This window comes from Hordeum vulgare, chromosome 2H (assembly GCF_904849725.1).
Source record: "Hordeum vulgare subsp. vulgare chromosome 2H, MorexV3_pseudomolecules_assembly, whole genome shotgun sequence".
NCBI lineage: Eukaryota > Viridiplantae > Streptophyta > Magnoliopsida > Poales > Poaceae > Hordeum > Hordeum vulgare.
In genome coordinates this window covers 599,132,874-599,146,731 of record NC_058519.1, presented here as the reverse complement: position 1 = coordinate 599,146,731, position 13,858 = coordinate 599,132,874, and the positions used below count along the sequence as shown (strand labels likewise).

General features: G+C 43.0%; 1 protein-coding gene across 1 annotated transcript; it reads right to left on the bottom strand.

Annotated features, from left to right (window-relative positions):
• Positions 1-5,001: 5,001 nt before the first annotated feature.
• LOC123430707 lies at positions 5,002-11,975 on the bottom strand. Its single transcript, XM_045114554.1, has 10 exons — positions 11,595-11,975; positions 10,938-11,396; positions 10,756-10,833; positions 10,631-10,668; positions 10,487-10,528; positions 10,273-10,344; positions 9,137-9,241; positions 8,360-8,440; positions 7,687-7,811; positions 5,002-5,208 (listed from the first exon to the last, which is right to left on the bottom strand). The coding sequence occupies exons 1-10, from the start codon at positions 11,807-11,809 to the stop codon at positions 5,167-5,169; spliced, it is 1,257 nt and encodes a 418-aa protein (XP_044970489.1). The 5' UTR covers positions 11,810-11,975; the 3' UTR covers positions 5,002-5,166.
• Between the last annotated feature and the right edge of the window lie 1,883 nt (positions 11,976-13,858).

Genomic DNA, 13,858 nt, shown 5'->3' with positions numbered 1-13,858 from the left:
ATCCATACAAAAACATGCAAGATTTGAAACCTACGTATTACGTAGAACCTATCTACTCCTAGTCGGAGATGTCGATGATCTTCGTGCCCTTCGGCGGATAAATGGCCACCTACCGCAGATTCGACCCCTCTGGCGCCTTCAGCTCCTCCGCTGTGGCCTCCTCCGCCTCATTCTTCACGTCCAACTCGTTGAAGAGGGCGTCGGCCTCCGTCTGCCTCTGCCGGATGAGCCGACGGTTGGCCTTCACCTCGGCCTCATGCCACCCGCCTCGCCGACAAGCGTCGGGTCGACTGGTGGCATTTGGCCTGGCCGGTTGGCCTGTCCCATCCGACCGTACCCCGTACAGTGACAAGACCCGACGCATGACGCAGAGGCCCTCGTGGCAGCAGTACGCATTGACAAGCTCGGCATGGCCACAGGCGCAATGATGTGGGGGTCAGCGAGGCTACAGGACCACGGTCACTATCGAGGCTGACCGGGCGAGACGGCCTGTAGCCACACACGCCTCTACCCGCTCCCTGACGACTGGCGCGTTAGCTGCTGAGACACATGGTCGGCGGGCCCCGTGCCAGAGAAGACCCGACAGCCGGCAGGCCGCGCGGCCAGCCGGAGAGGCTGGCAGCCGGGTCCCACCTCCTGTCTTACCCCCACCACTGTATACCTCAGGCTACACTATAAAGCCTCAACTCAACCCCACAGAGGGAGGAGGATGGATAGATTGACACAGCGCACACGTAGAGAAAGATCCACACACCACTGAGGCAACGAGGCCGGCAGCAAGAGCTCCGTCTCCCTCCTCACAAAAAGCTCAAGGAGCACCATTTGTACTGTGATCTCATATAGTCACACATGCAGGACTAGGGGTTTTACCTGTTGGGGAACGTTGCATGGGAAACAAAAAATTTCCTACGCACACGAAGACCTATCATGGTGATGTTCATCTACGAGAGGGAGATTAGATCCACATACCCTTGTAGATCGCTCAACGGGAAGCGTTAAGAAACGCGGTAGATGTAGTGGTACAGCTTTGTGATTCAAATCACCGTTGTCCCATGATCCGTCCCTCGAACCGTTCCGATCTAGTGTCGAACGGACGACACCTCCGCGTTCAGCACACGTACAACTCGATGACGATCTCGGCCTTATTGATAAAACAAGAGAGACGGAGAAGTAGATGACTTCTCCGGCAGCGTGATGGCGCGCCGGTGTTGGTGATGATCTATTTCTGGAGGGCTCCGTCCGAGATCCGTAGAAATCTAATCTAGAGGAAGAACTACGAGGTGTAGGTTTGAGTTGCACGTGGCAAAGTTGTGTCTCAAAAGCCCTAAACCTCTAGTATATATAGGAGGAGGGGAGAGGCAGCCTTGGGCAGCCTTGGCGCACCAAGGAAACCCTCCTTGGGTCGGCCGAAGTGGGAGGGAGGGAGGAGTCCTTCTCCAATCCACTTGGATTAGGACTCCTTCCTAATTTTCCCACCTCTTTTGTATTTTCCACTTTTTCCTCATGGGCTTTCCTTGGATGACTTTGTCAGCCCATTATACCATATTGTGCATCCAATAAACCCATGTGGACCCCTTGGGGCGTGGTGGGCCCACCCAGTGGGCCCCCGGAACCCATTCGTCACTCTCGGTACACTGCCGGCAATGCCTGAAAACTTTCCGGAATCCAAACACCAACTTCCTATATATCAATCTTCGTTTCCGGACCATTCCGGAAACCCTCGTGACGTCCGTGATCTCATCCGGGACTCCGAACAACCTTCGTTCACCAACACATATAACTCAACTAAACTAAAACGTCACCGAACCTTAAGTGTGCAGACCCTGCGGGTTCGACAACTATGTAGACATGACCCGAGACACTCCTCGGTCAATATCCAATAGCGGGACCTGGATGCCCATATTGGATCCTACATATTCTACGAAGATCTTATCGATTGAACCTCTTGCCCTATTTTTCAGTTCCAGAGAAATCGAGACTCTTACATGGTTGGATATGCAAATGTCGGCTATTTGTCTCATCCCCATAATGCCAGATCACACACCGTTTTTGTGTTCTTACATGATGGTACTGCTATATCATGGAAGTCTTTAAAACAGACTATGGTGGCAACATGTACCAATCATTCTGAAATAATTTCATTATTCAAAGCATCATGTGAATGTTTATGGCTTCGCAGAATGATAAACCACATACAAAAGTCATATGGAATTGGTTCGATAGAATCACCTACTATTATCTATGAAGATAATGCGTCCTGTGTTGCACATATGCAAACAGGATAAATCAAAAGTAATATCACTAAGCACATTTCTCCTAAGTGGTTTTCCTCCATAATCTTCAGAGAAGTGGCAAAATAAACATCTTGAAAGTTAAATTATGTGACAACCTTGCAAATTTATTTACCAAATCTCTATCAAATTCTACATTCTATAAATATGTTTATGGAATTGGTATGCGGCGACTTAGGGATTTGTAGGTATCAAGGGGAGTCTCTTCTTGAGATATCCTTGTTTAAGACATCACATTATGATATATCTTTGTGAGTTTATGTTTCAGATTCTCATCAAAGATTTCACGCAGAACTTTTTGGAGGAGAATCATTTTGAGAAAATAGCGCTATGCGAAAAATTATGAAATGATTCGATCTAGTCAAGCATAGATTAGAAGGAGTGTTAAGGTTAATTACTTAATGTAATAAGGGAAAATCCCCCCTTGCCCAAAACCGTCGTGCGGTTTCCTCTCCCGCCACCAACGCCTCTCCCTCCATTCCTGGAACCGTTGTATCTTCTCCGATCGTTGTGTCTCTTCAGGAGATATATATACACACCCTGTAAACATTGATCAAAGCAATTCGATCATTCGATTAAAAAAAATATCTGACACATACCCAGTATGTGGACGGGATCCGGAAGACATAATTCACGTCCTGTGTAGATGTCCGCTAGCAGTTCGTCTATAACAATGCATGGTTGAGGAATGAATCCTGCCAAAGCTGAAGGAGGTTACAAACACGGGTGTCGAGTGGCTCCATGATGCCTTGTAACTCTTGGGAAACATTGAGCACTTGAATCTCAATTATGTGCTTCTATGGAGGGGCGGGGGGCTCTATTGCTCTCCAGAGAACGGAGCTACTACTTTTGGTGGAGATGGACTCGATGTCTACAGCGAACATGGTAAAGGACACAGACATAGACATGTCTCCAAATAGGCTTGCGTCCCGCTATATTAATATAGGTCTACTATGTGCCTCTCATATGGAGATTAAACACTTGTTGTTTCGTTGTATGACTCATATTACTCATATTATTCGTAACCATAATACAACTAGTGATTTTTTTGTTAAATTTGCTAGAACTGGGAGTAGAATTATTGTTTGATTGGCCTCAGGCCTCAGAGATAGTTGATCTATGATTCTATGTAAGGAAGATTATAATATCGCTGATCCTTGAGCAATACATGTTTTTAACCGCAAAAAAACCCGAGACAGAGGGAGTATAAGCTATAGGGAACATATTGTGTTTTAAGTAGAAAATAGTATACCTATATCAAGTTAATTTTTTCAACAAAGTGAATATATTAATATCACGAGATATCAATTAGACCCAGTCTCTGCAACAACGCAATATCGTAAAGATACTACCCATGCATACAATTAAAAGACAAAAAGAAGAGGGAGAAAAAAGATAGATCACACTATAGTGATCAATTTCTTGTAGCTACAGCACGAACCGTCATCTAGACAACACCTGAAGCCCAAACACTTCAAAAGTGATGCATCCAAGACACATCGTCATCGCCCGATCTTAAATCTTAGGTTTTCATCCTGGAGAAGATTCGCGCTCTTAAAATAATGTCTTCAACAAGGTCACTACCAGACACAACCAATTAAGGCCATGCCTTGTGTTTTCACCCTGAAAACTAAGACTCTATACTCCTCGTGTGTTGCCGTCCCACTTGTCAATGTTGCTTCTATGATTCACAAATCACTAAGCAAAGTCCTCATCGCCACAAAGACTCGATCTGTCATTACAAGGCCTCAAACCTCAGTCGTCATGACATTCCCTGTCATTGTCGTCATCAAGAAATCGTAATTTCGATGTGTCCCATAATGTCAACAGATATCAAATCTTCGCGTCACACCCTCTGAAGCCATTCAGGCTGAAATAGGGGTGCCCACGATTGAATCCCCATTCAATCCATCAATCTACAAAATTCAAGCATCCAATAAAGATATCTAGTGGAGTATTTTGGAACACGTCAACGGCCAGATCCATAAGGGCCGGCAACCTAAAAAAAACATCTGAAAACAAAAAGAACCCAAAGACTACGCCATATGTCGGCTCCCAGCAACAGGTCATAGATCTCCGCAAGGACCGCCACCACCACCCACACCATGCAGAGATGAGTAGCCGAGCCCCCGATCCAGTCGCCATGCCGCTCTCGCAGAAATCCGGGGTCACGCCGCCGCCCCGACACCCTTTTTCGCCGGACAAACCACACCGTCTAGGGACGCCATGAAGCTTCGGCCACAGATCCCGCAACGTGAGAAATTATGGGGCCCCTGCCGCCATTAATTGCGCGAGGATGACGACCCGCTGTCGTCATCCTCGCGGCCTTTGACCGGAGGCGTCCTTCGACGACAGCGTGGGGAGCAAGATCAGAAGAGGAATGGGTGGCGGCTGTGCGGGATCCGCCCGAGTCGCCCCTGCGCGAGGGAGTTATCCCGATCCTATAAATATGGATCCCTCTAATTAATAGTACTCCCTCCGTCCAAGTGTATAGGGTATGCGTGTAGTTCTAGATCGTTAATTTAACTATTTAAATATGTATTATATGTAACAAATAATATATCATTAGATTCATGCGAAGATGTAGTTTTTTAATATATAATTTTTATCGTATATAATATATATTTAGCTAGTTAAATTGATAACCTAAAACTACGCGCATGTCCTATACACTTGGACGAAGGTAGTATGAAAAGACAGTACAAGGATATTCATGACATACTCGTTCATCAAAGGCTCCTCGCATGGGAGGTGTTTTTCTTTGGGAGAAGATTCGGCTAATATATCAAAACGTAACTACATACTTAAAGTCTACCAAGAATTGCTTCCCGATTTTGAACAAATATCATCCTCAACAGTTGGCGGTCCATCCATCTTATTCTGAGCATGAGAAGCTGCTTGTATCAAACCTTTGTGCCTGCCCAAGCATTAACAACTGGATTAAATATTGTCCACATAACACAACATCACAAAAATTTAACGTCCTCTGTTCTCTAACAGTCAACATTTCAAGGACCACGGGTGAAGACAGAGGTGTGTGCACATACGAAAGAAGAGTATGAACTTGATTTGCTTCCGTTAGAGTCTAATGACATCCATGAATTCTTAGCAAGATCGATATAATAAGAAATCAACACTTGAAGAATTTAAGCTTAGACGTTCACTGATGCAAATGTAGTCCTGAAACTACTGATTGAAGACACGAAAATATTTGCATAGGAACAATGACTGCACAAAGTAGATGGGCCAGCTAATAAAACTGAAACTGGAACTAACAAAATTATAACAAGGCAGATAACATATTATCTATGGTGAACATAGGCACTTGATTACAGAATACATGTTCTCTAGCAAGTAATGGATATATCAGCGATAAAAAAGTTGACAGTTACCAATCAAATTGCAAGAAAACAGTTATAGACTATGAGAGGGACTTCGGTACAACCCCCCCCCCCCTAAACGTATAAGAATAGTATGGTCTTTACACATTGTGTACAGTATCCATCGCCCATCAGGGACGGAGCCAACATTAATGCATAGAGGGGACAAAGTTCATATGAAGTGAAATTTTTTGGCTGCAACAACCACAATCATAATAGAAGAATCAATTTGTTAGGGGGGTCTAGCCCCCCTCGCCCCCCCCCCCCTAAATTCGTCCCTGCGCCCATTGTGCGTTCGCCCGCCCACCATACGCCCGATCTTCACGTCAGTCCACGCGTCGGCGGTTGGTTTGAAAGAGGAAAAAAAACTGGATACAAACCCTATCTTCTCTCTCCGCCGCCGCCGTGACTCCACCCCGCACGTCTCCGTCGCCGCCGTGACTCCACCCCGCGCGTCTCCGCCACCGTTACGCCACCCCGCATGTCTCCACCGCGATCTCCGCCGCCGCCGTTACGCCACCCCGCGCGTCTCCGCCGCCGCGTGACTCCCCCCGCACGGCTCCGCCGTGGTGGACGTGACCACCGACACCAATAAATCTCCACCACTGACGCTTCGACGCCCTTCTCACCGTCACTATCACCGTGGTTCATAAGAAACATCGCACGGCGGCGGTTACAGTGACCGACGCGGTGTGTCCACGTTCAAACGACGACGTTGTAGCCACCGGTGCATCGACGTCAAACACGCCGAACGATGTCGTTGAACCTTTCGACGACCAGCAGTAAGTTCTATTTCATTTAATCCATACGATTTTTCATGATTTCATTGTATGCTTTATGGTGTGGTATTGTGACATTGATAAAACACGTTTTGAAAGGTTTATTGTTAGAGCAAGACACCGAATATGCTGGTGATAACTCTAGTAGTGAGGATGGATCATCGTCATTGAATACAAATAAATCATCCGGACACAACTATATGAGTCGGGATGAATCATATATATAGTGGTAATGTAAGTGTTGTGTACGTTGACTAGAAATTATGGAATATAAGCTAATACATTGACACTTATAAGCTATTTATCATGCAAATATGTGAAGCAACCAACAAAATAATAACTGTACAGGAAACATAAAGGAATGACTTGAATTTTCACCTAGATCTAATGTGGGGCAACGAGGTGTTAGGAACCTGGCTAATGAAGGCCAGCAGGGGAAGACATAGGTTGAACAGATACATAATTGTGAACAGAAGTATGATACAATGGAGAACCGGGGGAAATATGCTTGGTTGGACAAAGATCTTCTAAAATAAGCCCTACAAATAGAGGCATAATGTGCTAGGTAATTTGAAATGCAGGACTCCAGATGAAAAGCTACCCCATATACCTTACTTGGAAAACATTATCATAACAATCCTCAAGAGGGCAGAAACACATCACTGAGAAGACAGAGTTATTGAAGACATCTGAACTATTGCAGGTCATGAGCGGATAAAATAGGAGATATTCTATGCAGGGTTTGAAAGTGAGGCTGTAGTTAAAAGGTTAAACGCAGCTCGAGGAAATAATGTGCTTATATGGCCCAAAAGGACTGGAAACAGATTAAACTTAAGAGCCCAGATAGTGCATTGAGAGAGCCAGTGGTAAGCGATCATAGGTGAAGACTTGTTGAACAGAGTAATTCTGAAGTTTACCTTCCTTTCCAGTTGGTTGAAGGTCATAGGTTAGTGTGCACCCTCTAGGTATACCAAAATACTATTTCTACCATTCAAAAAAAAAAAAAAAACACTATTTCTACCACACAATACCAAAATGTGTATACTTTTCAAGGCAGGCAACCAGAGCATCTAATCAACTAAAATGTGGTGCTGTATGTTTAACGCTCACCCTACTAAGATCTATACAAAAGATACAGTGTTCTATTAACAACATCACACACAATGTCTATGTAAGCTATTCTACTATGCTATTCATGCACAACAGTACAAAGTAAGAACAAAAACCGAGTCTTACCAAACTTGCTTCACCGAATGCCCCAACCGTTCGTTGCTTTTTCGGATAAATATCATTCTCAACAGTTTGCAGTCTATCCATTTCATTCTGAGCATGACAACCTGCCTGTATCAGACGCTTTGTGCCTGACCAAGCATTAAGAACTGGATTAAGTATCACCACACATAACATAACTTCACTCAAATTTAACATCTTATGTTCTCTAACAGTCGGTATTTCAAGGACCACGGGTGAAGAAAGAGGTGTGTGCACATTTGAAAGAAGAGTATGAACTTTATTTGCTTCCATTAGTTTCTAATAAAATCCATGAGTTCCTAGCAAGATCAATACAGTAAAGAAATCAACACTTGCAGAATGTAAGCCTAGCCGCTCAGAAATGCAAATGTAGTCTTGAAACTACTGACTGAGGGCACAAAGATATTTGCGTAGGAACGGGTGGTAAAAGGACTGCAAAGAGAATCTGGGCCAGCTAACTGAATCAATAAAACTGAAACAGGAACTAATGAGATTAGTACAAGGCAGATCACATATTATTATCTTTGATGAACATATGCACTTGATTACGGGATACATGTTCTGTGCCAAGTAAAGGGAATACCAGGGATCAAACAAAGTTGACAGTTATCACAAGGTGCATTTGTCCTGGTATTAGACAAAGGTGTTAGCTAATTACCTGCATTTATTGGTGACAACATCCCAGGGTTTTTAGCATGAACTTTCAAGGCACGAGAAATGATCTGGAAGACTCGAGCACCTGCAACGAGTCGACAGTTAGCAGTTGCAGCAAGTAACCAAACACTGATGAATTGCAAGAAAACATCAGTCCCAATAAGGACTGCAGTTATAAACTAGCATCAGGCAAATATAAGAAGGCACTTAATGTGAAGCAACCAACAATGAATTGCAAGAAAACATCAATCTCAATAAGGAGTGCAGTTATAAACTAGCATCAGCCAAATATAAGAAGGCACTTAATGTGAAGCAACCAACAAAATAATAACTGCACAGAGAACCTAAGGGGGAGACTTTAATTTTCACCTAGATCTACTAATAATAACCTCAACAAAAGTGGGGCAACAATGTGTTAGGAACCTAGCTAATGCAGGGCAGCAAGGGAAGACAGAGATTGAATAGGTACGGAATTGTGAACATAAGTATGATACAATGGAGAACTGGGGAAAATATGTTTGGACACAGATCTTCTAAAATAAACCTAAAAATAGGGGCAGGATGTGCTAGATTATTTGAAATGAAGGACTCCAGATGAGAAGCTGCCCCCTACGTACCATACATGGAAAACATTATGATAACAAGTGGCAAGAGGACAGAAGACAGATCATGGTCAGTTATAAACTATTGGTGAGATTGAAACATATCACTGAATGCTATCTATCAACGATGCATATAGCCAGTTGACCAATTGTGCGGCGAGGGTGTCATGATAATTTACCAGAATTTTTCACTAATGATGTGTCATGGACTTTAACATTATCTTCGGATGTGCCGAGCATGGTCTGCTCAGACAGAACATCAGAAGCATCTTCAGCAAGTTCAACTGTAAAAAAAGGCAGCTTCTCAGTAGATGCATCCAGCATTAATTTAACATGCTTTCAATCATCAGCAATATATCCAAGAGTTCTTATTGCTAACTAAAAGTTAGCATTCTGATATTTCTAGGCAAAGGTAACACAATCATAGCATCATGTAATCTCAAAGATATGCCTGCACAAAATGTAGCAGGATGAAAGGTGTCATGTAAATACAGGGCAGGGTACATGCATGCTGTCCTATGTTTGGTTTAGAGGGGCAAGGTGAAGCAGGGCTGCAGGGGCCATTGATTCAAACCGACTTCATCTACAAAACTACTATCTAATTTACCTATAAATTTACTGTCATTTTCATTGGTATAGGTTTCAGTAAAAACTATTAGACTGTACTATCATAAAATCTACAAAACTTGCCCCTTTATTACTTTTAAAATATATATAATATACTCATGTTTTAAAGGTTGTCAGAATGGAAGGGACAGGGGGGATTTCTGCAGTGGAAAATCCTAGCAGGTATCGAAGACATCTGAACTATTGCAGGTCATCAGCCGATAAAATAGGAGATATTCTATGCAGGGTTTGAAAGTGAGGCTGTAGTTAAAAGGTTAAACGCAGCTCGAGGAAATAATGTGCTTATATGGCCCAAAAGGACTGGAAACAGATTAAACAGACAGTTAAGGGCATCTCCAATGGTTGTAAGATAGTTGTTGGTAATTTTGACACATAGGATTTTTGATGATGTGTCATGCAATAAATGAGGAAAGAGAGCAAGGTTGTATGTAAATTAACCAACACCCTTGCACAAGCTCCAATGTAGAATGAGAGAGCACCTTATTTATTACATCACATCTTATTGGGCAAACTAGATACAACCCATTGGAGTAGTTGTATGTTAAGGTGTTGGTTGATGACATGGCATATTTTACCAACAAGCTAACCAACAAACTGTTGGAGATGCCCTAAGAGCCCAGATTTGAGAGAGCCAGTGGTAAGCGATCATAGGTGAAGACTTGTTGAATATAATTATTCTGAAGTTTACCTTCCTTTCCAGTTGGTTGAAGGTCATAGGTTAGTGTGCACCCTCTAGGTAGGCCAGCCTGTAGAGTCTCATCTGAAGATCACAGAATTTCATCAGTGTAAACAGAACAGTAAGCAAAAGTGGTTCGTTTTCCCAAACAAAATAATTGGTGGAGTGTAAACAGTGTCCTGAGTGGAAATGCAAGATACATGAAGAGGAGAGAGGCTAGTTTTACCAAGGAATTTCACCAGCAGTTCCAGTGCTTTATCTTTGGATCCTGCGGATTTATTGGAAGACATGGTTAGTGACTGCCAGAAGTATATGGAACCTAAGGCCTACATTGATTAACCATAATGTTTTCTGCAGGGGAGATTTATACCGACGCTCGACTCCCTAAACTGTTGGCAATACTGCTGGCTGCAAAAGGCAAGGAATTAATCAATGTGCTGTCAAAAACCAGGACAAGCACAAGAACAGAGGAGAGGTAACTAGATACTGTAGTACAATTTCAAGGCCATTAAGATAGCGTCTGTTTTTGGCGGCTGGGGGACTTGTTTCTTCACGCGTCTCTTCCGGAACAAACTGTCAAAGGTTACATAAAGGAAGCCAGGATTAACTGAGGCTGAATGATGATCCTCAAAATAAAATAAAATAAAAACTGAGGCTGAATGATGAATTCTTCGTACCCGGTCCCAATGGGGAGTACATCGTGCGGCATCATGCAGCGGGACGGCAAAAGCAGCGGGCGTCTCAGCTCTGGAGTAGAGAGGGCCATCCTCTGGACAACAAACTCTGCATGGCTCCTCACTCTGTCCCAGTCGATGGCAGCTCTGAGCCGGCCGGCGTCCGGGCCGAGTATGGAGTAGTTCATGGAACGGAACCTGCGCTCGGCGGCTGTGGAGTTACTGCGGCTGTTGGCGTACTGCTTGTCCAGGATACGGTCCTTGTTGCCGGCGACGGCGTCGGCGAAGCGGCCGTGCATGAGGAGGAAGTTGTGGAAGATCCTGGCGCGGTGGCTCCTCCGCTCACTTTTGACCGGCGGCAGGAAGTCGCCGAGGTAAAAGAGGGCGTCGTACCACCGGCCCCGCCTCACCAGCCGTTGCATGTGGTCCAGGTCGAACAGCGCCGCCGTCTCGCGGGTCAGCCTGCATTCAGAGATCCATCGATTTGTTAACCAAACCAGCATGCGTGCGTGATGTGTTCCGATGGAATCCAATACATATACTGTACTAGTATATCTCAAGAGAGAAGCATAATCGATGTCATGTCAAGAGAGAAGGCAGCATGGATCTCATCTCATCTCAAGATAAAAAAAAGTGTCGATAGTAGTAGTATATTCGTACTCTTTGAAGGCGCCGTGGAAGCCTTGGTCCCGGAGGAAGGAGAGGACGCGCCGCTCACGAAACCGCTTGACGCAGGGGTACTGCACCGTGCATGCGGGCTTCACGGCGTCCTTGCCCTTGCCTTTGCCTTTGCCGGAGACCACGACGGAGTTCTCGCCCACGCAGTCGTCCTCGTCGATATCGCCATTGCCGAAGACCACGACGGAGGAACTCATGATGCCCAGACGGCGATTTGGTTGGAACTGAACCTACGATTGGATTTGGACGGGCCTCCCCCCTCGTTATATCTCTCGTCGGAACTGAAACTGTGTTGGAATTGGACGCGGAGCCCGATTTCTCTCGCTCCTCTTTTCCCTCTTCTTCTCCCCCGCCTCTCTCTCCTCTCTCGCTTCTCTCTTCCCTCTTTTTTTCTTTTTGAGGGATCTCTCTTCCCTCTTCTCTCTTCTTGTAGAGGCTGGCTGGGCCTGGGCTTGGAAGTTCATACAGACCTTTTCTCATTTAATACGTTATATACAAATTTCTTTTCTTTTGAGTTCTTTTATTATGGTACGTCCTAGAGTCAGGGAGGAGCAACTAGTTAGCTAGGACACGCTCATTCGGAAGCCTTCCCAAAGATAATTTACGATGGGTTCTCAGCCACCGTTGTGTGTCACGTTGTGGACATTCTTTCTGGATTTTATTATTTTACACGCGTGTTCGGCTTTTTATATGGTTATTTTTCAGTTTTTTCGTTTTTTAACTAGTCATTCTTAGCTTTTTGGGACATTTTTTTAAAACACTGTTTTAGGTGGAAGAATGTGTTTTTTTCTTCCACGTAAAGGCACGACAATGCATCTCGAAAATGATTTTTTTTTGCTTCCGTGAGTGCCACGGCCGTGCCTCCGGAAACCAAAAAATTTGTGTTTTCTTTCTTTTTTCATTCGCGAGAGGTACAGTTTTGCTTCCGCGAGAGGCACGGTCATGCCTCTAGGAAACGGAAATAACAATTGCTTCCGGTTTGATTTTTTTGTCTGCTTTTCTCTGTAAAAAAAATTCGTCAAAACCTATCAACATGAGATCTAGTTTTAAAGATCTCCACAAAAAATCCAGTGATGAAACTGTTTGAGATTTGGGTGCACGGTTTAAGGGATAATACGTTTTGAATAAAAGTATCTATGAAAAAAGGGAAAAATTACCACTTATCGCAACTAGGAGGTGGGAGTGACTTATGCAAAAAATGCTTCTTGATTAGTAATTTCGCTATTTAGCATGTGAGGCTGGAGAACGAGCCAGCTCGCACCCCTCCCCTCCTCTCGTACGCCCAATTGGTCCAGCCCAGCAGTGGGATGGGATGAGCCTTTTTATTTCTATTCGCTTCTGCTTTTCAATTTGATTAGTTTTTTTTCTTCTTCAAAATAATTTGGGATTTCAAACATTTCCCTTTTTTTTAAATAGCATTTTGCAAAACTACTCACAAAAATCATCAAATGTTTGTGAACTAGAATATGTTCATAATTTTGAAAAGTTATTTATGATTTTGAAAATGTTCGCATATAAAAAAAAGTTCTGAATTTAAATTAAAAGTTTGCCAAGTAAAAAAGTCATCCATTTTTAAAAATATTGACATAAAATAATAAATGATTGTGAATTACGACAAAAGTTCACTGGCTCAAAACATGTTCGCTGATTCAAAATTTTCACACATTTTTAAAAATTATATCCGTTAAAAAAAATCATGAACGTAAAAAGTTTCAAAATATTCGTGCATGTAAAAAATTGTCTGCAAAGAAAAAATGATCATGAATGTAAAAAAAACTAGATTTTAAAATGTTCAACGATTCAATAAAAATAATTGATTCAAAAAATGGTCATCAACTCAAAAATGTTTGCTGATTCAAAAAATGATCAGAGATTAGATAAATGCCAACCAATTTAAAAAATGTTCATCAATTCAAAATATTTTGCCAATTCGTATTTTTTTACAATTCAAAAAAGTTCGTTGCTCAAAAAAATTACTGATTCAATTTTTTTTCATTTATTCTAAATGTTTGTCAGTTCCAAAAATATTCATCAATTCAAAAAACTATTGCCAAATCAAGAAAATGATCATCAGATCAAAAAAGTTCACCATTCAAAGATTGTCCATCGTTATAAAAAATGTTCATCGATTCAACAAGGTGTTCCCGATTTCAAAAAACACATTCAATTTTTTTTATAAAAGCTTCATTACTGAAAATGTTTACGAATATGATAATATTTCTGGTTCCACAAAACATGTTCACGAA